We start from the raw sequence: 25851 nt of genomic DNA, 5'->3' as shown, positions 1-25851 counted from the left end.
ACATAAATAATTGCAAATCTTCTGTGAGAAAGCTTAAATCACATTAAAAGTCTAAAACGATTTGTAATGATGGATAAGGTTGTTAAAATGAACTCCAAAGTCTCACTTCCTATACTGTAATTGGTGTTCCTATAATTTCCTCCTTCAAGGCCCCACATTTAAAATGTGGAAATGGGTTCTTCCCAGAATTTAGACCTAGATGTATAGGTACATTGGAATATATCTTAGTGGAAGAAAGTCTATTTTTTTCCATTTCGCAATGTTATAGAATCTAAGTTGTTAACTTCCTTCTTATGAATGAATGTTAATGAGAAAAGAAACTAACAAATAAAAATATGTTCACCTAGACATGTTCAAATGCAACTGATGCTATTGTTTCCGGTATTCATTTGTTGCATTTTATGGTGCCCATCATTATAAGCCTCATATTTTTTGTGATATATATGTACAGTATATAAGGTGACTATTATACTATACTAAATAAAAGTCACCATTAAAAATATTATGAAGATAGCTTATTAAAAAGCCAGAAAGGCTCCAAATCCCTCACAATAATTAGAAAGGGGTATGAGTTTATGTTCACATCTCTAGCAATGATGGTTTTAACATGTAGCTCAAAATCTCTTTAAATATTTTTGAAAGACACTTATTCTGTTTGTTTTTAACTTGTTTTCTTATTATCTGTCATTGTCTTAAATCCAAAAGGATCTGATGCACACTCCCAATTTGCGTATACGAGTTACATGGAAGTGTCGGTAGAAAAATAACATATTATGGCTTATATTGCTGGTGTCAGGATATCAGTCCTGAGTGGAATTGTGTATTGTGTCTTCCATAATAATATTCCGAAGTGTTGTATAATGTTAAGACATAGAAACATATAAAATAAACATTGCGAAGCCCATAAAAATGTTTAGAGCCAGGATTAAAACACAAACTCAAGAGTCCCTGATAGAGTTTTCTTCCTGTTGTACCGTAATGTGTTGCTCATTAGTAGCAAGACCCTAGCAGACATATTTCATTGTGCTGGTAAATCAGTCTGGTCTATCCACAAATGAATGGGAAAGTATAGAGAAATACAGACTCTGTTCTGGTTAGTCATTGTTTTCTTACAGCTTTTTTGACAACTCATCACCCTTCGACTGGAGTGCGAGTTGATCCACAAATAAAGAGCTGATTTGGTTTTCTTAAATATTTGCAAATGATTTTAAAATGATTGTCACTTATGGCACCATTTACATTATTAAAATACAAATACTGCTGTGATGTCAAAGCATAACATCACTAAGGAATATTAATAATACGCTGAACTCCAGTCATAAAATATTCTTGTGTGATCTAATCCAGTATCATTTTATTAATGTCAAGGAGCAATCTCTTAAGGAAACATTTAAAATGTGAAAATGCTTTTGGTTAAACACTATTTCACATATGGGAACGAGTCCACTAGTATGAAGTGCAAAATCCTTGTGTGACAGTAAAAGTTTGTAAAGTAGGTTTTTGAAACAGCCCCCTATAAATCAAAAGGAATTACACTTCAGAATACATCTGCTAAGTTCAGTTCATGTGGGTTTAGTGTGCTTAGCATTAAAGTGCAAGAAATAAAAATAGAACAAAACACAAATGAGAAAAAAAAAGTCTTGTCTCCCTGGACATCAGCCAAAATGTGGTTGGTGTGGGAAAGGGAGGTAAGCTTTCCTCTTTCTTAGTTAACCAGTGCTTAGCCTATGTTTTATTGCTTAGTTGCATGGCTGTTGGTAAAGTTTTAGTGGTAGCCTTGGTAACGTAAAACAAAATTGTTAATTTGTTAGAAGATAAATCTTAATGGCAGATTTGGACAGGCAGTGTGTGTTTGATGTCAAAAGAACTGTTCTATAAAGGCAACACCAGGTCATATCATTTAGAGAGTGTAGTTTCACAGTAGTTTGTTTTATTTATTTTATTTTAGGCATTTTAGTGGTAGCATGGAAACTGGGGAGAAATCATGCAGCGAGCTACATCTAAAGTGTAGGCAATATTTTATTTCCATTCAAATTGTTAGATATTTTGTAGCAGTACATGTCATATAGTATAGTATATTCAATGCATTTTCAGTCCTCAGTACTAAGACTGTGTCTGCTGTCACCTTGTGGCATTTTGATGTAGTAACACTTCTTTACAGAGGGTAGGTGTGGTCTAATGATGGATTCTTCTGTTTTCTGAACAAATGTTCTGAGCAAAAAAGGTTTTAAAAACCTTATAATGTATATATGTCATCTTCGCTCCTCTTTATTCATGTATAGTATATTTTTTGCAGTTATTTCTCCACTGCTATGCTTCTCCATTGTATTAATAATATTTTTAGAAGTGTTTTCATAAACCTCAAAGTGCTATACAATAGCTCACATGTAATACATTCACAGATGAAAAAATAGAAGAAAAAAAAAGAATGCAGCAAATTGTCCTGGTAAAGCACTATAAATGATACATTCAAATAGCTAGATTGAAAGATTTGTAAACAAGTTTTACAGATGTCAAAAGTTGCATAGTTTATAATGAATTATCATGATAATTTAAGGACAAACTTAACATTTTTGTGTCTGTGGCTGAGAGTTCATTTTGGTGCTTTTTGTGAGGTTTTCTTTTTTGTGCAAATATGTGCTAGACAGACAACTTAATAAACCCTCTGGTTTATACAGCTAGAAGGATAATCTTGTATTATAAACTAAACCTACAGTAAACACACAAGTCATTTTGGCATTTTTTCATTATGCCTGAAGTATCTTATGATTGCTTAAGTAACTAAAGTGCTTATGATTTTTATTTCTTTCTCAGTGTAAGACTTTGTTTAATAAAAATGTAATTTTGATTAGGTGTGGTCTTAAACTTGCCTACATCCTGAATTAAACCTTTAAGGCATACAAAATATAGCCCCCATAGGAAAACCAATCAATTTCATCTGATGAACTGAGAAAAAAATGGATTCAAAGAAAAAACATTCTTGTTATATCATTTAGAGAGCATGCTTGAATCATATGAAGCAAATATCAGGCACAATACTTCTTTTTATTCATTTTATTTTATATATTTTATTGGGAGCATATAAAGTGGGGAGGAATCCTGTTGGGAGCACAGAAATCCAAAGTGTAGGCAACATTTTATTCCTGTTCACATTGTTAGTACATGTCACATACAGTACATTACATATAGTCCCCAAAGGTCTATATGACATGAACTGTATGTGCTACAAAAGGCTGGTTTCCTTTCTTCTACTTCATAATTTTTCATTTATAGCTGAAATTCAGGGATCAGCCATGAGAGTAACTCATGATCAACTAAAAGGTTCTGCAGCCTGTAAACAGCACTGAGCAAGCAAATCAGTTTTTGGAGTTCCACACAAAGACTTGGAGAACGTTTGAATCTTTTGTAAGGGACTCAGAATGCCCAGCCGAGGGTGAATAGACAGAGCTACTTTTCCAAGATAAGATGACAGTGACCTGCTTAGAATGCAAACTGTTCTGTTTTCTCGGGACTCGCTTGTGTGAGAACTATGGCCAGAGAAAACAGTGCTGTCAATTAATATAGCAGGAATGATTACATGTGATTGTAAGGTGAAATTGGCGTGGCAAGTCGCTATATTTCTCTATACAAACTTGATCACCAACATCCTCTGCTTTGTTTACATAGTCTGACTGTAGAAGTTTTCCACTTGCCACCTTATTTCAGCAATAACAGCAAGGACTGTCTGTGTTCTCAGGAGTGCCAGTTTCTCCCAGGCCACCAGGAGCAATCTTCTAGTGGGCAGTGATTCAGCAGTTCAGAAAATTTCTCATGGGTTCTCCCACTGCCTTAATGGAATGGGTGCCCAGCTCCATACCTTCTACAGCTTACCCAAGCCTGGCAAGCAGCAACAGTCTTCACTTGGAGACTCCCCACGGGACAGCTCCTATGACCTGCCTAGGAGTTATGGTTCGGAGGGGCATGTGTGTTCCAGTCTGCCAGAACTGGAGCTGGAAGCCGACGAGGTGTACACCTTCAAGACTCCCAACAACACCCCAGCTGGCCCCCGCAGTGACCGCTCACCTGACAACTGTGACTTCCACGTGTCCGCCAGCTCCTTCTACCACGTCCCCCGGACCTTCGACAAGAACCACAATGCCCTGGCGCCGGCAGGCTCAGAGTCCCCTGGCCTACCTCCTCCTCGCCCCCCCAAGCCAGGCCACAGCTCAGAGGTCAAGTGGGGAAGCCCAAAGTCAATGGGAGCTCCCAATGGAGAGACGGCCTCTGTGTCTGCCATCCCTAGGAGAAACACCCTACCAGCGGTGGAGAACATCAGATTACACAGAGGTACAGTACCTAATCTTCTCATCCTCTTCTCTAAAGCAGGGCTTCAGCACAGCAGTTTCTCTTATTAATATAAAGCTTTGGACTGTGATCCTAGTCATTTTGACAGGTCATTCCTGACTAGATTAGTTATCACTCTGTGTAACAATTCATATCTACCAGACATGTTGAAAATGTTTTACTACTTACACACGAGCTGGAATTTCTTAATAATACTGATTATTCCTTCTAATCTGAATAAACTTAAAAGTGATTTTTCATTAATCCTGTTTAATATGTGGCAGAATCGGTGTCAGTTTGCTTGGTTTATCTTCACTTGTCATCGACTGAATTCATGCACTTCAAATTACTTTCCTTTTCGGTCTTGACTTCACACACGTTTGCCCTTAATCAAAAACAAAGAAGCAATCTGGTCAGTACAGTGTTTGAAAGCTAATGAAATTCAAGCCATGCATAGTGCTTCAGGGTGACTTGTTCCAGGTCGATGAACAGTAAAAGAGGCCAAACATCATGCTCCCAGACGCAGTCTTCCTGATTTGATCAATGCTTAATCCAGGCAGGGCCAAAGGGGCCAGACTTCAGCCAGGCCAGTGTCTCAGCCAGAGCCCAGGAAATCAGCTGTTATAGCAGCTGTTATATCTGACAGCTGCCATTCTGATAACAGATTCTCAGACCTAGCTCCCAGGAAAACAAAATGAGAAGTAGCAGCGTGTTAAAAGCAGGCGCTTTAAAATGTCACCTGATTCCAGTTATACAGTGTAGGGATTACGTGTAATGTTTCTTATTTTTCCGAGAACATTTATCATATGGTCAGAATAGACTACTGGTTCCACCGATTTAAATAAAGATTTAACTCATTGCACCACTTTAAAAAATCCTTTAGCCAGGATTTATTTTTTTTAGCTATTCATTGTATGTATTTAAATTGTCTGTGTGACTAATGGCACTGGCCTAATTTAATATTGTTAATAATTAAAGCAGTACTGGCTGCGTTCTAGTTTTGGAGTCCCTGGAATGGCCATGGTTCTTAAAACACTACGGGTAGCCAAGCTGCCTGAAGAGTCGAACTCGTCTTGGGCCCATTGAAGGCCTCCACAGCGTTGAGCTGTAGCTCCCACTTTTGATCCTGGGACGCACTCGGGGGTGGGTGGCCTGATCGTTTCAATTGATTGAATACTTAATCAAATAAAGAAATTGCTCCATTGGAATCTTACTACTTATGAACCCCTTCCACATTTTAGAACCAAAAACAATTACAAAGTTGCAAATTAATCCTGTTGCTAAGTCACCTATCCAACAATCCACCCCCTTTCTAAACTCCTTTACCCAGTACAGGGAGCTGCAGTGGAGCCGGAGCCTAACCCGGCGAGCTATGGGCAGAAGGAGGGATACACCCTGGATGGGACACCAGTCCATTTGCGATTATTAGGTCAATGAAGGGTTTAATTATGTTATTGAAAGCTTGACTGCAACAGAAATCAGTGTTTATTCCTAGGTCCACACTGGCCGTGTTTTGGATCCTTGTTTACTGGCTTCAGGCCTTTAAAAAGAAATCAGTTCTGATCAGATATTATTGACTTTTTTTTTTCCTTTGCATGTTTCTCTCCATACATAATTACAACAGGTGAAACAAAAAGATTTACAGCACAGTCTGGTCTTTCGCGGTGTGATGTGGCGAAGTGTATTCTCTAAGTTATTCTTTTCAATTTGTTTCCCTGAAAAAGGCTCGTCTTTTGAAACAAACGACCATCATAAACAGGCCTGCCTCAGCAACAACGGCCAGTCTATGGAGTCAGTCAATGATGGTTTCAGCTCTTACCTGGTGAGTCTTGAGTCCTCTCCACTCTTATTTAGAGTTCAAAGATTTTCGCTTTAACATTCCTAGAGTTTTTATCAACTTTCTATAGAGATGCAAAATAATACAGATGATTATACAATGAGAATATAAACAAATGAAAAGTGTGCATGGCATGGCTAATAAATCACAGTTTTTAAGCTCTCCCTATAATCACTGCCTTGTAGATAAAATGGAATAACAATAAGTGCACAGCAGTTTACTAAAGATTACTAAAAATGTTCATTTGTTCAGGAAAAAAGCTATGATCACCATGATCAGACCTGGTCACCTGGTTGTGTTACAGAGAACAAAGGCTCATTCAGACAGTGGGGACTCGGAGGACAATTATGTGCAAATGAACCCGGGCTCCTCCTCTTCGCCCTTCAACTCCTCTCTGGCTGACAGTTCCCAGAATGTCTACATCCAGATGAGCCCCGGGCCTCATCACTTTGACTTTCCAGGCTTCTCTGCTACCCTGCCGGCCCGGAAAGGCAGCACCGCCTCCCTGTGCCACCGACCGGGGCGGCTCAGTGACATCACTCCTCCCCCTGTCAACCGTAACCTCAAACCTGACCGCAAGAGTGAGTGCTCCCCCACACCCACTGCTCGCTGTCAAAAACTCTCCGAATAAAAGTAATAATCGTCAACACTGACTGTCACCGACACTGACATCTGAGTTAGAAATCAAAGTTTGCTCTCAGTTTCCCTTCCGTCCTTCTTTCGCTGCCTCGCTGAGACTGGAAGCACACAGTCATTTTATAATTGCAGTTTTCTCTAGTGCTCCGCAACATCATTCATTCCACAACCACTGCGTCGAGTAGCTGTGTTCACACGTACTTTGAACATTTATTTTCATCAACTTCCTTAATCCGCTGCAGAAATCAGCGGATTAAGGAAGATAGAATTGCTGGCTATGTCATATTGGCAGAAGGGCTGTAAAACCATAAACATGAAAAGCATTAAAAAGTAGGTTTTCTCTTTCTTCATGCTCATTCTCTTCTTCATTAATAGGTGTTTCTCTGTGTGTATGTGTGTTTTTAGCAAAGCCAACACCGCTGGACTTGAGAAACAATGCTATTATTGACGAGCTCCCATTCAAGTCCCCTGTCACCATGTCTTGGACTAGGCCCATGTAGGTATCCTTGTTAATTTCCTCCACTTCTGTTCTAACCAGGAGGCTTGGTCCCAAGGACAGGACTTCAGAGGGTTCGCTGCCAGAGGAGAGGGGGTCATGGAAGAGTAATGCAGGTTGTGTTTTCTCTTGCAGGCCGGTCATGAACTCGCAGCACTGTCGACCCATATCCACACAAAGCATCACCAGCACGGATTCAACAGAAAGTGAAGAAAACTACGTTGCAATGGTAAGATGAGCTTAGGCACAGGAGGAAATGCATAGAGGGCAATGAAAAACCATCTTAGATTGATCCCATGCTGCCCGTTTATCACACTGCTGATTCATAACAAAATCCAGCCCCAAAGATTAGGCAGAAGTGCTAGATGTAGACATACAGTACTTTTCAACAAACAAAAGGGTATCTTCTTATGTGTATTACACTCTGTAATCTTTTTATAATTGATCTCAGGAGCTACTTAAACTCATGGCAGCCAAAGCTTCCATTAGCATGGGCACTGACGGCTCTGTGATCTCCCATCAGTGCCATGTCTTGCTAACCAAAGCTTTCACTTGCTCATCAGCAAAACCCAGTGTCGACCTCTCCAGCAGTGAGTGGCACGAGCAGCCCTGCGCCTAGGAAAAGTGGAAACGTTGACTACCTTGCCTTGGACTTCCAACCGAGTTCCCCCAGTCCACACAGAAAGGTACAGAGTGTTTTGATGGGATACTGTGAAGCATGGAAGCCCAGCATAATGGCAAGGAAATATCAAAAACATCTATTTTTTGTATCAGTTAAACATTTGCATGGCTTAAGAATTCAAATCTTTGGTGGAATAGAACTGTATCTGAATTTCATTTCAAAATCAAAGAGTAATGAGGCATTGAGGCACAACATTAGATATAATTTCTCCTTCACTGTAACTGTGTGAGATTTAAGTGTCAATGGTGTGTCCTAGGCGAAGCGGCATCAGAAAGGGGAAAACAAAAATGATGATAAACTTCTAGCAGGCAACTCTCATGCAGGAACATTGAAACATCATAGAAATCCTGTCATCCCTCACCCACACCTCTGAGCATGATGATTTGAATGGGTTATAAACATGTTTTTGTTTTTTATTTGACATGCAAATTCAAGCATTTGTTATTCCCTCATTCTTATACATGAATGGGTCAATTCCTTCAGCTTTTGTCATTCTGTCCCTCCCCCCTCCCAACAACAGCCTTCCACGTCCTCTGTCACCTCTGACGAAAAGGTGGATTACGTGCAGGTCGATAAGGAGAAGACACAAGCGCTCCAGAATACCATGCAGGAATGGACAGATGTCCGCCAGTCAACAGAGCCGGCCAAGGGGGTCAAGTCTTGACAGTAAACTACAGCTAAAGTGAAAGATACAGCTGTTGCTGGAATATGACACAATGTCACAATGTTCTCACTTCACATAAACGTCCATGTTGCCATGACTAATTTATACTGTTCCTGGTACGTAAAGAAAAATAATATAATGACTGCTGGCTGTTGCTCACTTTTGTAAAAGATACTTAACAGAAGCTATTTCTCATGAGTCACTAATGCAACATCTTCTCTCACTGTGTTAAGATAAAACAATGCAAGACTACAGCCTAGATGCTGCTTTCGGGTACTTTAAAGGTGAACCCTTGCAAAAGAACACATTGCCTTTTAAAAACTGTTCTGTACACTATATGCAGTATGCTCTCTTTAGTTTGGTTTCTAATAGATAATGCAATAGATTAAAAATACAGTGCAAATGTCAGCTAACAGTTTCCAAAGTTAGTTTGCATGTATACAAATGTAAACAAAGCTTGAATGAACTGAATTCTAAATTCTGATGACTTCTGATATGATATTTAGAAAAAACAGCAGGTCCATTTTTTAAACAAAAGGCAACGTGTATATGGCATGCTCAGGCCACAGATATCAAGGCAGAAATTTTTCAAGTTAATGTAGTCTTTCTTTTAGAAAAAGGAAGTCAGGGGCTTCAATTATGAATGAAAACCATAGAATTTTAAGAACATTAATAAGTAAGCCATTTTTTTAAAGACAAGCCAAACACATTATGCATGTGTGGAACATACTAATCTGAAAAGTGAATAAGTAAAAGTTCCTGTAAAGGAACACAGACTTACTTTCTGAACTTTTTCTAAAGACCAGAGCTGTCTTCTGCTTTCAGAAGAAAACCTCCATAAGCTGACTATACTGTAAGCCATGTTTCAGTAAAAAAATAATCAGTTTCTAGCAGAATAAACCCATTCGTTGAAGTAACAATTTTTGTTGTTTTGTTGATATCGAAAGGTAATATTTCCAAAAGAAAGTACATTTTATGGAGATGGAGCAGTAACCAACTTGATTGCACCAGACATGAAGCTACCAAGTGCTTTTCAAAAGGAGAGAGAAGTCTGACTTGCATTTGCACCATTATTAATGTGTCACAAAACCTGAGAACAGGCATTGCTTTTAGTTTTCGAGGAAAAAAACAACATGAATTCATTCATAGAACTGGCACACCATATATCACTCTTATCAATCATTAAATTATTTTAAAATAATGCACATACTAATGTTAATTTAATCTATTCATAGATTGTATATCATAAAGAAAATCCCCCCAAATTGTGAAATTTCAATTTTAGGGGAATGTATATTGCAAAGAAAATTTTGATTTTGGTACATTTAAAATGCGTTTTTAGATAATTCTTTAAAATGTTTCTCTGTTTACAAAACTGTTTTGTTTTGCACTTTTTAAAATTCCCATAAGGACCGATACATATGTTTCTGAATGTACAGTATGTATGTGTGATTATATATGTACACGCACAGCAGTATGTTCAAAACAAGTCTCTGATTTTGTACTTTTTTAGAAATGTAATTTGATCAATTAACCAAAGTAGAATAATTTTAAATATGTGTTAGTACTAATAAAACCGTGTTATATGAAGTGTGAGCATCTTACCTATAAGGTAATATGTGAGGGATCTAGAATATCAATAATTACAATTTTCAGATAATGGCTCTGAGATAAGGTTTATATATTTTCTTTGCTTTGGGGCCATATTTCAGAGACAAAGTCCTCCCAGACCATCTTGTTGATTACAAAGTTCATTGATCACTTGGCTATTTTCAGGAAAATGTGATAAAAAAATTCTAATACAACTCAAATTGCAATTTGTTTAATAAGGCTTTAAATGGTATCTTTAAATCTAAACCTATAATAAGTGTTTAAGAAGTTGGGGTAAATTCCGTTGAAAATTGCTAAATGAATTTTTAATGATCATAAGTGACATTATTGCCATCTGCTGCAAAAAGGAGCAGGTGACATTGTCCAAAATTATTCTGCACAGTGCAGTCAAATATGGTGAAAATGTAAGTCAACCAGTCTCTTGAGAAGCCATTTATATTGGTTTTGCAGCTATAAATTAATAAAAATGTTTGATGTCCAAGGAGAAAATATTCCTATTCGCTGAATGCAGTGTAATTTTACTGAAATAAGAGCTATTATTAGACTATGTGAAGTGTATTCAAACTGCCACTGTTTTTCTATGCACAAGGACTGTCAGTTTGAGCCAGCATGATGACAAAATAATACACAACTAAAAGTGCTGAGGAATGGTAACTCTACGTCAGCTCAGCCTTTTCTTTCCAAAACATATATCTATCCTATGTTACAATGCATTTTTGAAAAAACGAATTTCAAAAGTTGTGGGAATAATGATTATACTATTTATGTCCCATTTGCCTATTTTTATGTAAAAAAAAACACAAAAATGCATTACATCAATGGAAACAAGCAGTTAGTTTCCAGTATTCATACTGTAGGTAAGAGAAAGTAAGACAGCAGTTGATTAGAAATATTATCTTCACCACTGTGATAACTGATTTGGTCCATCTAATTTTAGTTGTCAGCAGTTTTCGGAGGATATGGTCTAGATCTATCCAAATCTCCCTTTCATCCAAATGTTCCTGAACATAAGAACGTTTACAAATAAGAGAAAGCAATTTTTCCTACCTGCAGTAGCTTGCTTGGCTTTTAGTAGCAAATTGATCCAAGTATTTAATTCCACCTGTTCTTGAAAGAAGCTAGGTCATTATCTTTGACAATGTGGCTGGGTATGTTAGAACTTGTACATTTAGTGTGAAGCCAGAATACCGTGAAAACAACTAAGTAATGATATATTTTGTGCTTTAAAGGATGAGAAATGCACTCTCACTCAGTGTACACACCATTTATACAGTACTATATATACTATATACTGTACCTTTTTTTCATTGGAAACTCAGACACTGCTTATTTATTCAGGAAAACTTATTGTAGCAATAACAGTTTTCAGTTGTGGTTTATTTGGCGTTTCATTGCAGCATTGATATTTGTCTGAATCAGGTCCAGTATTTCTAAGTGGGCTGGAACCACTAATACATCATTTTAAATTTTTTAAATGTGAAAAGAAAGCATTAAGGCTATACTGTACATTCCATTTTGCTTACATTAGTATGTTTGTTTTAAAAGCTTCAGTTTTGACTTTGTTTTTTGTTTGATATTTTTCTGTTTAAAGTCTGTTTTTGTAGGAGTGGTAAAAGAACATAAGGTTACAAACAAGAGGAAGCCATCTGTTCCATTAAAACCTTTTGTTAGTAGTTAATTGATCCAAGGATCTCACCTAGCTGTTTCTTTAAAGAAGCCAAGGTAAAGGCACTTTTTATGTGTACTAAAGGTAAAGAAGGTGTCTCAGCTATAAAAAGCAATGAAACGGTGATTTTATGCTAAGTGTACGTTATGCACATGTCAACCTTTCTTTTGGTCTTAAACTAACTTTTATAATCCAACTCATCCAGTGTACTAAATGTCTAAAGGCTTAGTGCACAATGGATATTTTCAGTAGGAATCTTTAAGTATTTTTTTAAATGCCAACCTAAATGTGCATTAGGAAGACAAAATACTATTTTTTGCATGAAGAAAACCAATACATACAGTATACAATTTCTTTTAAAAAGTCTACACTTCCTTCAGTCTTCTTTTGAATGGCACTACTACACTGGCTTTGACACAATTGTTCTGCAGTTCAGTGTTGAGTCTTTGCAATTCTAAAGTGGTTTGGTAAGAATTGGAAATGAGATTTTTTCAAAACTAGACTTCTATGAAAGCGTACATATCCTGGCTAATGCATGAAATGCGGCATGACTTGGTTACTTAAAATGTGATAAGCCAGTAATTTTAACTCAGGTAGTGTATGGTTGACTGCAATAGAAAAATGATTATCTTAAAAATGGAACGAATTAGTCATTTAATTTTGTTGCATACAATAGAATATTTAAAATCAGGATTATCTATTGATACTCAAATACACAAAACTATACAACAATTATGTATCACCTTAAAATTTAGTAAGCAATCATGGTCCAGGGTTTCCTTTACAGGAATAAAATTATTTCACAAACTGCTGAAATCTCTATTGGATGAGGTGGGTTATTTAATAATGAAAAAAAATGTTTGAATTGGTTTGTTTTATGGCTTTATATAAAAGTGAAGTGATGTGACTTTTAAACATAGCTTAATGTGTTAAAAAGAATAGTTCTAGGTTAAATGAAAGGTATGTGTGTGCAAATGGACTAAGAAATGTAGCACTGTAAAGTTCCATGTTTAATTGGTGAGGCCAGTCTAAACTGGGAAATCTGCTCAGAGAGGCTGTGTTCCTAAACCCATTACTAAATTGTTATTTGAGTGATGTACATTTTTATCATACTACTGTAAAACATTTTTATCCAGTTGTGGATAGTTAGTGAAGTAATTTATTAATTTATTGTGTTTTGCATTTATAAAAATCGGAAAAAAAATGCTCTACTAACTAATTTATGCTCTGTCTTGGTTTTTGTGAAGCAATATGCCACAATTATACCATGGTAATAGTAAAATAAGGTACACTTGGGATACATATTGCTTAATAGTTATTCCTGTATCATTCAACAAATGAAAACAAAAGAACCATAAATAAATGACTAAGTCAACTGCTATGTTTTGAGTTTCTTCACTGTTTACACATATGTAAATGATAGGTGCTTTTATTGACAAATTTTAAAAATAAACACCAAGTCAAAATAGCATGTTTTATTTTCACATTTCTTCAATATACAGGAAACCACTTTTTATGTAATAAATAACAGTATTTTAAGCCATGTAGCTAGCAGGTATGTGTTCTCTTATAAATATTTTAACAATAGTTAATATACATTTAAGAGCAGTAATAAGCTAGGCACAACATTTGCAACACCCAAACCAACATACCAATATACCGATAAAGGCACTCTTAGCAGTTTGCAGTATTTTTCTTGGCTAGGTCCTCTGATTCTCCAAAGTAGAGAGGAACGGTTCTCTGACACATGGTGAGGCTTCTCGCCTTCAGGAGTGCACCACTGGAACTGAATTTCCAGGCTCCTCCTCCCAGCTGCGCCTTCTGTGGAAGCAAGCTGCAGGTAATGATTATGATTTTCACATAACACATATCATTTTTGAATTGCAGAGAACAGTAATGGAGCTAAATGAGAAATAAAATATCAAACAAGGCTTTTCCATGTTCCTTCTGTCATTGCTCATGTCATATTGACAAAGTATGTGATATGTGGAACATCAATAAATGCTTCAGGTGAATTAATGGGTATACTGGTTAAAATACATTAAGATTACAGCACTGACTTAGACAGAAAAACAAGAGCAGTATTTACTTTGTGTGCCCTATTTTCTCATCACGGCTTCTGGGTCTCTTTAACCACACAGGTGCCTCTGCTGATGAGGGGGACAATGCAGCTCTGTGTCTTACTTCTCTCTCCTGTTCCTGTATAAAATACAGCTTGTTATACTGAAGCATTTTAAATACCATCTAGTCTGCAAACATCTGAAGGTGAAACATATACTGTACCACATTCTTGTTAATGAGGTTTTTTTCATGCATTATACTGCTGTTTAAATCGTAAGGAAAGAAATATTAGTCATTTAAATTTTTTAGATTTTTTTTAAATGCCCAACTCTTACAAATCAAATATTTCAGGAATCATGAAAATTGAAAGGGTATTTAATGGCAAATATCTTACAATCTATGAAAGGTCCTGAGTTTATACAGCCTACAACAGGCAGTGCATTGGCTGTGTCCAAATGACCTGGAGCAAGGTTAGTTTATGTTCACCTTTCCTACAAGATTCCAGTATAGCAGATAGGATAACAATCTCGATTTTTCTAATTGTGGGTACTTTAACTCTATGCCTTTTACGCTGGTGCATCTCCAAGGTTTCATTCCAACTTGTCTTTTAATAACCTAAATGAGCTTTTCTTGGCTTTTCAGGTGACGGTGCTTTAAACAGATCTCGGAAACCTGCAGGCACACCAGCCCTTCACGAATGAAGTTATAGTACCCTGACCTGATTTTAATACAGAAACTAAACAAGTCTGAAATCACAAACATAAAGTGTAGTTACCTTATTCAGCTCACAAGCTCTATAAACTAGATTGACTGGAAAGAGGTCAAAGGACACCATCTTACCTGTAAATGCAGTGTATTATCTTTTGTAATTGCCTCACTCAGTTCTTTGTGAAGTGACTCTCCTACATGCAAATTATCAGCAGCTGAAATGCATTCTCTGTCTGCCTCCACATACTGAGATGGCCTTAACCGGTAGAACATGACATAGGCTGTGTCTTTGGGAAAATAAGTGGTCACGTTGCTTACTGATTCAAACGAGGAAAAGGAGACCCGCGTGTCATTAAATAAGAACCATTGGTTTTCGGCAGTGGGCTGTTGACTTGAAATGTGTGCCCCAGTGTTTGATTGTTTCTCCAAATTCCCATAGTCACATTCCCTTGCATAGCAGTAATAGTGTCCACTCTCTGAAGAAAGTCCAGAATGCACTACCACACTTCCCAGGTCATAGGTCATGGAGACATATGCACTACCTTCTGTGCTGGACTCCGGATACAGTTTTCCAGCTTCAGCTGACGCTGGGTCTTTAGAGGTAACCCGGATGGGTATTTTTAAAACTAAAGGGATCGACACGTTGTCAAGGATCTTCTTTCTCCTCATGGTCACTACATCAAAGGAAAACCTCAGTAGGGTCAAGATTAGGTAGTGAGGCCCTTCAGTCACCTCAACTACCTTCTCGGCATTCTGCAAGGAGGAGCACCTCTGGCAGTGGTATTTGTTCTCCCCTGTCAGCATCTCAGGGGATAAAAAGAAATTTATGAGGTCTGGAACAGAAAGTGAAGCTTCAGAACCACTGATGGGCTCCCCTGAAGTACCAGGTGAAAAGGACTTGCTATCAACTTCTTCATTTGAATCCAGAGGAACAGCTTTGTCAATGTCACCGATGGTTTCCACAGGAACAACTCTTACGCAATGTTCTTCAGGCTTCTCCAGCTTTTTGTTTCTTTTAGGGGATGGAAGTGTTTGGCTTTGGGTCTTGGAAGGAGACAGGCTTGATGGTCCAATCACTTCGACCACAGGAGGAGATGGGCTGATGATAAAACTCCTCTCGGGGCTGTGATCGGGTGGAGGCAGGGCCAAAGACAGGTCAGTAAGTGCCTCCTCTCTCCGGGAGATATTCTGACACCGAAGGCAACGGATTCTAGTCACCATCTTTCCACCAAACATCTTCTTGATCAGGGTTCCATTTTCCTCACTCCCAGCAAGTGAACCTCTTGTCTTCTGGTGGCTCCTCTTCTCTTCTTCATGAAGTCTGCAGGTAAAAACAGATAAAGGTGTAAAGTTACTTTGCTTTGCCTTCTTTAACTTTATAAGTGGCTGATGCATAAAACACATTACAAAACAAAGTCCAGTTGCTCTTATCAGCAGAATTTTTACCATCCTATCCCGTTACAAAGAAAAAAATAAGAACCACAAAGTCAGTGTGCACTGCTGAAAATTAATGAAATATTGACTTATAAATGGGTTCATTATTGCTGTATATGAATAGACAAACACATTTATATCTAGATATTCACAGGCTGTTAAGAACAAATACTAACAGCAGCTCACCTGTCAAGCAGGTATTTGAGGTATTCTGAACAGTCCTGCTGAGTTCCTGGAGTAAACCATGCTGGGATAGATGCTACCAGAAAGCTATCTGGGGAAATTGCTGGACGCTTAAATAAAAAAGGAAAAAAAACACATGCCCTGATTTATCTTCCAGAACACCAGACAATCTGTTTTCAATGTTGCTATTAAGGTCTCTCACACAACAAAGCTAAAATCTCTTACAATTCCATTTTTTTCACTATTTGTCAATAAAGTGTTGCAGTCTAGGAATTGCAGTCCAAAAATTATGTACTGATTAAATCGCCAGCAGGCCAAACAAGTACAGAAGGCAAAATGCACAAGACCTATACAGTATATATTTACACTAATAAGCCACATACTCTACCACAAACAGATCAATTGGATGTAAGGTAAAAATACAAAGAATATATCTATATTTAAGCCCAGAATCAAAGTGACATCCAACCACTTAAGATAACTAAGTCTTCTTGTTTGTTAGGTTTAATGAATAATGTACTCCATGTATATTATGTCAAGTGTGTGAAATACTAAACTTAATCACTTTATGTCCTTATATAGGGTTAGGCATTATTGCAGTAATGAATCCATACATTTATAGTACTAAAATCCAAAGCACTTAGCTTGTCTTTGTAGAACTAGTTATCTGTAATAAGCTTACCTGACTATGTTCCAAAAAAGCAAAGAGCCGTTGTAGGTTTCCCATAAGAGGCAAAAGGTCACAGTTTTTTAAAGACATTACTGCCCTTCTGAAACTAATACAGAAGACACAATAACAATGCATTACCTGTTTTATGAAATTTCTTTATAAATGTATCAAGGCGAAGCATACAAATAAAAATAATAAATTTAAGAATATAAAGTTGGCAAGACAACATGGAGTAAATGGACATTTAAAATTTCAGTGTCAACAAGAAAGGTAAATTTGAAGGAATGGAGCATATTAGCGATTTACTCATTCATATTCACAACTTCCTGATCAAGGGGTTAGATCTGGAAAAGCAAAAAGGTTATTTTTAGTAACTAACCGCAGCAATGAAACAAGTCTATTATTGGAAGATGACATGACTAATTGCTTCTAAGTACTGAATCTCATCAGTCATTTTCAGCTAAAGCGCATCCCACATCCAACTTCTACTTAAATAATTCAGTACAATTGCAAGGATGCCATATTGTCAGACATACTGTAATTTTATCCAATAAGAAGACTGTACCAAAATCCAAATTATTAGTAAAACAAGTTATCAGTAGCCAAAATCCATACTTTATTTTTCTAAAAACATACATTAACATTAACAAAGTGGTACATTTATTTTGGTGTCCACCATATATATAATGTCCTCCAGACTATTTCATATCCCCAGTGTAACAGGAACAAACAATTTGTAACAGGACGAGTTACAAATTGGATAATGTGTCTTTTTTTTAAATATTGATAAAAATGGCAAGGTGTAATTTAAACAAGATCACAAGAGAGCAAAGTCATATTTGTCATAAACAATTCTAGACAACACAAGGGTCACACGTATTCATACAGTACCTCCAAGTATTTCTATAAGTAAAATCCAATAAAAATCTATGCCAACACTATACTCTTTGGAAGTGTAATGGAAGCCTGCAGAATGATATACAGGCCACCAAAGGTTTCCAGTTTCCCTGTAGTGTAAACTGGCGTCCCATCCAGGGCGTACCCCGTTAATGAGCCCGCTGCTCGTCAAGATGGGATCCAGCATCCCCTGCGACACAGAGTTGGATGAAGTGATTAGGAGATGGATGGCTGGAGGAAAGGCTAGCAGTATAGTGGCAACCCTGCCAAGAAGTGGATGCTATTGTGTCTTGTCACCACAGATGTGAGACATCTCATCTTGGCTGTCCGACAAGTGCGTCAGGAGCAACCGTAAAACTGTACGTCAGCTGGAGATCTCCAAAACAAACTGGCACCTTCGGGATTCTAAGTGTTGAAAACTACCACTCAGCACTGCCTGCTACATAGTTTACAGCAGAGGTGCAAAGAAGAAGCCTCTTCTGAGAGCAAATGACAAAATGTGATGAGTCAAATGTGCCAAACTACTGTACATCTGAATGACAACTGAAACCATTTTTAGGGTCAAAATAAAACAAAAATTGAGTTTTCTGAATACGCTCATTCAAGGGAACCAAGAGGTCAGAAGCGCACTACTCAAGGCTCTCTGTCTATGAAATTCAGGCTGGAAGACTATTAACAAAATACTCACTACAGTTATACAGTGTGTATAAATGTGACCCTCACATTTTCGGTACTGAAATTAATTATGACTTTTGCTCTTTGTAATGATTATAAGATAAAGAATTACATTGTTTTATATTGACAAATTATGTAATCTGTAAGTCATTCTGTTTTATATATTTTTTTAAATCATCAGGGTAAGAATAGATCTGGAGCACACTATTATTTTAAACATTTGCTGATTAAGCTGAATGCTGAATGCTCTCAAACTAAAGCATTTCCTTCATTACGAGTATATAAACTCCCATGTCTCTGTGGTAGTATGATTTCTGTCTTGCTATTAATGGAATTTATAAACTACCGATTTTACCTTTTTAAAATGCATATAAAATTAAGCTTAAGTTTGAATTTAACTTCACATTTTATTATTATTCTGTAATTGCAACTGTTAATTACAGGATATTTTTGAGGCAATGAAGAAAATAAATATATTTTAATAGTGGTGCTTTAAAAACGTACACTAAGAATTAATTCAAAGCACGTACTGTATCCATTGGTAACATGTAACCCACCTGGGGCTGTATAATTAATACAACATATAGCTCTCATGGAAAACGTCAGAAGCAGTAATATGAAGATTCTGTCTGCCTATCTAGGAGACTCCACAATGTGTAGATAATTATCTATTGGCAACAGGAATCAGTAGCTTAGCAACCCCAACTGGTGATAGGCATTTGACGTCTGTTTGCCTGTTGCTGGAAGAAGGTGTTGGTTCAAAAGCATTTTACTTATGACAACTAGATACAGATGGATAACACCCAGATCCTACATTCGCCCTTGGTGCCATACTGCTTTTTAGTAGAGTATTGCCAAAGGAAAATATTCCTGCAAAAGTGAAGATACAGTAAACAACAAGACTCCATAGGCTCTGTCTCTAGGGCATTCTTTCCACACTAGGATATACTGGTATAATAATATGGAGATAATCTATGGCTGTCCCCATTATTGTTCATTGTAAACCTTTTTGTCTTTTACAAATAGCTGTGACTGCTGGATCTGAGCTCCCATGCAGTTGCCAACAGCAAATAACAGACTATAAAGCACAACAGACTATAAACCACAAAGAAATTGGAGAATATGTGAACAAGATCCTATCAAATAAATGTTTTTAAATGTGCAGTACTAAAATGAAACAAATGCAATAAATTATATCTAGATGGACAGGTCTGCTTTCAAGGCATTGTTTGTGATAAAACTCAGCTCATGCAGAGTACCAGGAAGAAAGATTGATGAGTAAAAAAGTAGTGTCTTAATAATGCTTAGTATCTGCTGACTTGTTATTAGAAAAAAGTGTTTTGTGTTATTTGGGTATTGGCAAACAAAATAGTGATGGATCTCCATACATGCATGGCAAGTGATTAAAAACCAGTCTGACTTGTATAAACAAATTTTATCCCTTAGAAGTGCAACTTCACGGAAAGAAGAACATTATTCACTCCATTTTCATCATATTATATTACACTGTATCTTTATTTAAACAGAAACAGTTACTCCCATTCTTCAACACACAGACTGAGACCAATGATACTACTTACTCAGAGGCCATGAAAAGAGCCTGAATCACACTGTTCATGTAGCAAGTGTTTCCCAAGTTCACCAGACCAGTCTTCCCTGTCTGGGACCTGGGGGCAAGCCTGTGACAGAAGGAAACCTGCTCAGTCTTCTGAGGTGCCCAAGCACTCTGTCTGAGCAGCTGCTTCATCCGTTCCTCATTGGGGACAGGCAGATCCTGACACAAGACAAGTATCTATTAAACCTAACTGATATGTTGAATGTGAAAATGTAAAAAAGTTTTGAAACACACAGTACTTCAAAGGCATACTGATAAAGAGGCAATCAGGTAATATGTTGTTCAATATGCTGAAGTGTTAGCCTGATCAATATACTAGTGATACAATGTTGTGGAATGCAAGTGTCCTTATTGCAATTCAGTAATTATTTGTCAGTTTTTACTGTCCATCATTACAAATGCTATTGAAGGTTTCTGTGTGGTTGATAACCTAAAAACTACAGATGAAATGGCACTTTTATAGGGTTTTGTTGTACAGGTTGTTGTAGTTAAATTATAGCCTCCTGAGAAAGAGAAACTATAACGGATAATTTAAAATCACCCAAAGAAGGTTTTGTAAGTTCACCACTTAATATTAGATGAATGGAAATTTTCCTATGCTAGAAAGTGATGCATTGCACTGTTCTTGGAATAGACTGCACTAGAATGACTGATGATTACAGAATCATATTCGTTTCAGATTTACATCACCAGTCCACCACAAGTGACCCCGCAAAATGTGCAAATACTAAATAAAAATTCTGGATCGACAAACCGCAGCCAGACAGCAAAGCCGACTTTTCATCTCTCTGACCTTTATAAGCTCTAAGACAGGTTGGTAGAGGTCTGGGAACCCAGAGAACCTGAACAGGAGGCAGTGTGTTAGCTCGACCATCTGCGCGAGGCAATGCCTTGCGGAGTCCGACTCCTCAGCAGAGAGAGCAGAAATGAGCTGGGGAATCTGCGGAAGCAGCTGAAAGAGGAGAAGCAGGAGACAGACCATTGTATTATTAAGTGGTTCTCCATTTCCAGTAAAGTGGCTCTACAGTCAAGCGTGACCAAGTCTCCCGTGCAGAAGAATGATGACTGCCTTTAGCTAGAAACTAACCATCAGATTTCTCACTGCATCACTGCTGTTAAGGTTGATCTCTTCTCATCATTTTCTGTTTTTTTAGGGGTGGGGTGCTACTCTTATATGAGACCTTAAAAGTGCAAAATAACCGATGAGTTAATTTCTCTGTAATATACTGATTTCTAATGGAAATCCACATTTTTTTTATTTTTTTTTTCAGATGGATTCCTTGAAATGCCAATGGGTTAAATGACGGGACTAAATGACTGCTTTTTTTTCTCCATTTATATCACTACAAACTACTATAAGCTGTGGTTCAACATTTCTAGCCTGTTAACAATTATAGGTCTTTAGTTACCAAGTGAAAGGCTTCAGGAGACTGTTGAAAACTGAGCAGCAAATATGACAACACGGACAGCGCCCCCTCTCGCACAATGGGGTAGAACAGCTTTGAAAAAACCTGCAAAGGGATGGTAAAAACAAAAGAATGTGCTTATAGTGCAGTCCGCTTTACAAAACATCTAATTACAATAAAAATAACAGCATTGTATTGTACTACAGAATATAGTTAAAACATTAGTCATATAAACTATAAATATCTAAAATGACACACTACATGAATTGTATGTTTTTTTTGTACAAAAGCCATCATTCAAATAGGTCAATACCATGCTATAGAGAAGGAGCCAGACTCTGCCTTCTCTACCTTTCCAGAGAACAAAACATAATTATGATTTTGATTTCTCTGTCATCTGGAATATTAAGCCCATTTAAAATATTACATGCTGTAGAAATGCACTGACCTCCTCAATTTTTGTGAGAGTCACTTCAATCAGGATTGCACACTTTTTCACTGCTGCCACACCTTTCATTAGGGCAATAATCCATTTGTCTATGTTTTTCGTGAATGGCCATGACAGCCAGTCCATCATTCTAAAAGAAAAAGGGAAAAAGGCACTGAAAACTTCATTACTGGCTGTTCCATTTTATCTCCAGTTCACCATTCTGTTGCATTTTATGCTGACTTTTACACTATTATGTTAACAGTGTTTCTGCACAAGCTGTCCAGAAGCCTACTCATTAATGACTATATTTTCGAGAATGGATAAGAACAATTTTATTATAAAAGAAATCAGGATCTTCCCTTCTGTTATTAAGTATCCTAGGCTGCGAGCTTTGTGTTAATGAGGGTCACTTGCCTATATTATTATTAAAAATATTAATAATCTTTACATTACAGTTACTTAACATATCCTCACAGCCATGGCTAGTGGCACCTTTACATTTGCTGTGCATGATTAATTTTTTATTAAAAAAAAAGCTCAGCACATCACTGTTTGCTGTCTCCACCTACCTACAGATGGCTATCAGCATCTGTGCATCAGAAATATTCTTGTCATTGGTGAGATTTCGTACCACTCCCTCCATCAGTTCCAAAGGCACGTACTGCACCACGCTGGCCAGAGCATTGGATGGAACACTGCCCCCTTCTGCTGTGGAGACAACAACTGGAACTCTAGCAAACATAAAGTCTCATCTCACTTAGATGCTACGTAATCTGCTTCTTACTCTTGTACACATCAAGGCTAATTTTCTAGCCAAGTGTATCACATACTGTATATACTATGTAGGAAATGTATAAATAAAACAAATCAGAATTAGATATTCACCTTGACAATCCCAGACTACTTCAGAACCCTGCCATAATATATTGTGAAATATGACAAATGTTTCTGTAGACATCATATTTGCATTCTTTACTTTGTCTTACAATGCAGATAGGATTTAAAGTTCTCCTGATCACCTTTGTCTATCAGATATCATTTTCTTAAGAGCTTTTATAGGGAATATAGAGTGATACAAGCAGTGTTTTTATGAATGGAGGCATTTTTTGGTTATGCGTTCTCACACCTGCTGGAGAAGAAATGACAATGAAGAGCTCTTTGAGGGAGGGCAGGATTGTGGCCATGTTGGTTCTCCAGACGCTCTGCAGCATGCCGCTGGTTTTGGTCACATGTTCAAGGAAAGCGACGATGTCATTGTCCCCATCGCACTGACACTGGAACAGCCTGATGGTCTGGATGAGCTGCTGGCAGAAGACAGTCTGCAGGTTGCCACTGGGCACACACTGAGGGTACTGGTTCAGCAGCTTGGCGATTCTAGCACAGAGCTCCGGGCCAGGTCTCTCACACACAATCCTTAGCACCTCGATCTGCAGGAGGTGAAAGAGTTCTTCGGAGGAAGGGCTCTCTATGATGTAGCGCAGCCCCACTTGGAGGTAGTCAAAAATCTGAGGGCTTCTCTTGCCAAGCGAAGCATACCCCTCCTGCAGGAGGTCTAGGATAAATCTCACGTTGAAGAATTCTTCAAAGTCCTGCTGATGATGTTGGGCAAAAGCCTCCAAGACTTCCCTCCCCACATCTTGTTTGAACTGAGATTCACCCAGCAAAAAGAGCTTGGTGGCCACATTGAACATGGCCATACATTGTGCTCTGTCAAGCGGCTGAGGGGCCGAGCCTATCACTCGCCTCACCATCCCCTCTTTCACCGCTCTAGAATGTGGCGACATCATCACTGCTTCCAGGATCTTGTCCATGTTCATCCCTCAGTCTAAAGTAAATGAAAACAAACATCCTATGTTTTTAGTTTCGCTTGGCGGGCTCCACACCACTCCCATTTCTAGTTAATATTAATACTGCCTCATTATACATTCTTATTTTACTATAATAATAACCATCAGCATCTTAATTTTACATAGTATCTTTCACGGTACATCACCTCAAAGTGCTGCATCATTGAGAGCTCACTCGATTCTGAATGGCTAGCTGTGACATTGAGATAATACAACTGAGAAAACACAAAGCCCAGAATAGAGCTGACATAGACACATCCTCTCCTGTATTTTAAAGGGCCCAAAACAAACAGTATTAAGGATTGATTCAACTTGTATCTGTGCTGCAGAAGATTTTACTATCTTGTGTTAATTCTATTATAATTGTGTGCAACATACTGTAAACAGAGTGCCTGCAACACTGTCTGATACTGTATATTTAGAAATGACTTTGAATGTTGGAAAGAAGTAACTGCTTATTTGTAGTAACTGTGTATTCAGACAAAAAATTCAAAGACTTCTCTTAGAGAAACATTTACATTTAGAGATACATTTCTCTTAGACATACATTCAAATACTTCTCTTAAAGATACATTTACATTCTCTTAGAGACACATAGAGATACATTTAAAGAAATAAATTATGTCTGCTGTGGTCATACAATTATATTTAAATATACATAAGTTTCGACATTAGCAAAGCAACTGGTATAAACTGCTGAGTTAGCGATTTTCTTTGCCGAGACTTAATGTACTGTATAGAGGTACAATAAATGGACTGACTGACTGACTCGTGTTGTTTAGATTTTGGATTAAAGCCTATATAAAGAAGCAGTGGAGCATATACTGTATTTTGTACATCGTACATCGACCTAATCGAATGAGGTCAGTTTTTTTACACTTTAAGCACATCTCATTAAAAAAAAAAACATATACCAATGTAATAGTAATGACCTGTTTGGATTTTAGGAAAGAGTTAACTAAGGTCTAAATACAAAAAAAAATTGTACTTTTATCCAACTACAGCGCAGCGAGGGTCTGCTGACCCGGCATCAGTCACCAACAAAGAGACAAATACAACATCATACTAACAGATACTACCGACGTTTCTAAGCGGTTAGATAAACAGCAATGGTCAGGGCAGAATGAACAGCTGTGATATTTCATTAACTTTTACCCTCCTTAGGAAGATGCGCTCGTTACGCCCTGCAGCAGAACGAATGCATTCTTATACACGGTATTAAAAATAAAAGCAGGTATGAACATCGCCCTTAACAAAAAAATCTCAAATTGTCTCTAAGGTGAGAGCGTGCACAACCCTCGAACCAAGTTTTTAAAAATGAACTGCGATCAATACTCAAGCGTTTGATCGGATTTCCCAGCAATTTCAAACTGCGCAACTGTATGCAGCTGGGCACCGTGAGTGAGGCAACTATTTCTGTGACGTTACTCAAAAAAGACAAAGTAATTTCGGCGTCTGTACATTTTAAGGTAATTTTAAATTCCATAACTTTGCTGTTCAATTTATTAAAAAAAAACAAGAACAAGAAATATGACAAGCACCGACTTAAAAGGAAAAAAATATCAATTATATAAATGTCTGCAATCATATCTGTATTCCTTTAGCAAAAGCCACATAAATGAAACCACAAAAAGCCCGTACCTTTAAACAACACGCTCGTTAACATGATAGACATTATGTTCCTCATTGCATCCACGCAATTCAAGAATGGTCTTATTTAATGTCATTCTTGGAATAAAGTGTCTCAGGTGCGTTACCGTTACATCTCACTTTTTCAGCGTATGCCAATGAATGATTTGCTCCAAGCTATCCTCCCCACTCCCCGTCTCTTTTCTCACTTCTCTACCGCCTCGTTCTTTCTGGTGCGCTTCGCAAGTGACATAATAACACCGTGACACCGCTACTGTATTCTCACGCCTCCTGGAACATTCCTGCCCCAGCAGACCACCCACAACCCAGGGCCAACCAATAGGAGATAGGAAACGTGGAACGCCTTGGGCCATAGTCTGG

At 37.6% G+C, this 25851-nt stretch overlaps 2 protein-coding genes across 2 annotated transcripts in view; one reads left to right on the top strand and one right to left on the bottom strand.

Annotated features, from left to right (window-relative positions):
- gab2 (GRB2-associated binding protein 2) overlaps positions 1–13292 on the top strand; it is a 63977-nt gene extending 50685 nt beyond the window's left edge. The window contains exons 4-10 of the mRNA XM_088921703.1: positions 3737–4326; positions 6048–6145; positions 6465–6741; positions 7202–7292; positions 7428–7521; positions 7856–7978; positions 8495–13292. Of these exons, the coding sequence (XP_088777829.1) occupies positions 3737–4326; positions 6048–6145; positions 6465–6741; positions 7202–7292; positions 7428–7521; positions 7856–7978; positions 8495–8638 (1417 nt within the window). The 3' untranslated portion in view covers positions 8639–13292. The remainder of the gene's footprint in view (positions 1–3736; positions 4327–6047; positions 6146–6464; positions 6742–7201; positions 7293–7427; positions 7522–7855; positions 7979–8494) is intronic.
- Positions 13293–13375: 83 nt separating this feature from the next.
- On the bottom strand, positions 13376–25722 carry LOC148830377 (ubiquitin carboxyl-terminal hydrolase 35-like). Its single transcript, XM_088921705.1, has 12 exons — positions 25483–25722; positions 23121–23819; positions 22564–22702; positions 22013–22142; positions 21568–21669; positions 20952–21110; positions 20124–20317; positions 16984–17077; positions 16305–16411; positions 14817–16005; positions 14005–14114; positions 13376–13749 (listed from the first exon to the last, which is right to left on the bottom strand). Exons 2-12 carry the CDS (start codon positions 23809–23811, stop codon positions 13590–13592), a joined length of 3075 nt encoding a protein of 1024 aa, XP_088777831.1. The 5' UTR covers positions 23812–23819; positions 25483–25722; the 3' UTR covers positions 13376–13589.
- Between the last annotated feature and the right edge of the window lie 129 nt (positions 25723–25851).

This window comes from Atractosteus spatula, chromosome 7 (assembly GCF_055471065.1).
Source record: "Atractosteus spatula isolate fAtrSpa1 chromosome 7, fAtrSpa1.hap1, whole genome shotgun sequence".
Classification (NCBI taxonomy): Eukaryota; Metazoa; Chordata; class Actinopteri; order Semionotiformes; family Lepisosteidae; genus Atractosteus; species Atractosteus spatula.
Note: the sequence above shows the minus strand (reverse complement) of the source record. Positions and strands in the feature narration are given on the sequence as shown.

Bases quoted from the DNA above. Each gene is read 5' to 3' on its own strand.
- LOC148830377 (XM_088921705.1), bottom strand. From the start codon at position 23,811: ATGAACATGGACAAGATCCTGGAAGCAGTGATGATGTCGCCACATTCT. The intron at 22,703-23,120 runs GTGTGAGAACGC...TTGTCTCCACAG, and splicing joins TGTCATTTCTTCTCCAGCAG to CAGAAGGGGGCAGTGTTCCA. The intron at 17,078-20,123 runs GTAAGTAGTATC...CTTCTGTATTAG, and splicing joins GCTCTTTTCATGGCCTCTGA to TTTCAGAAGGGCAGTAATGT.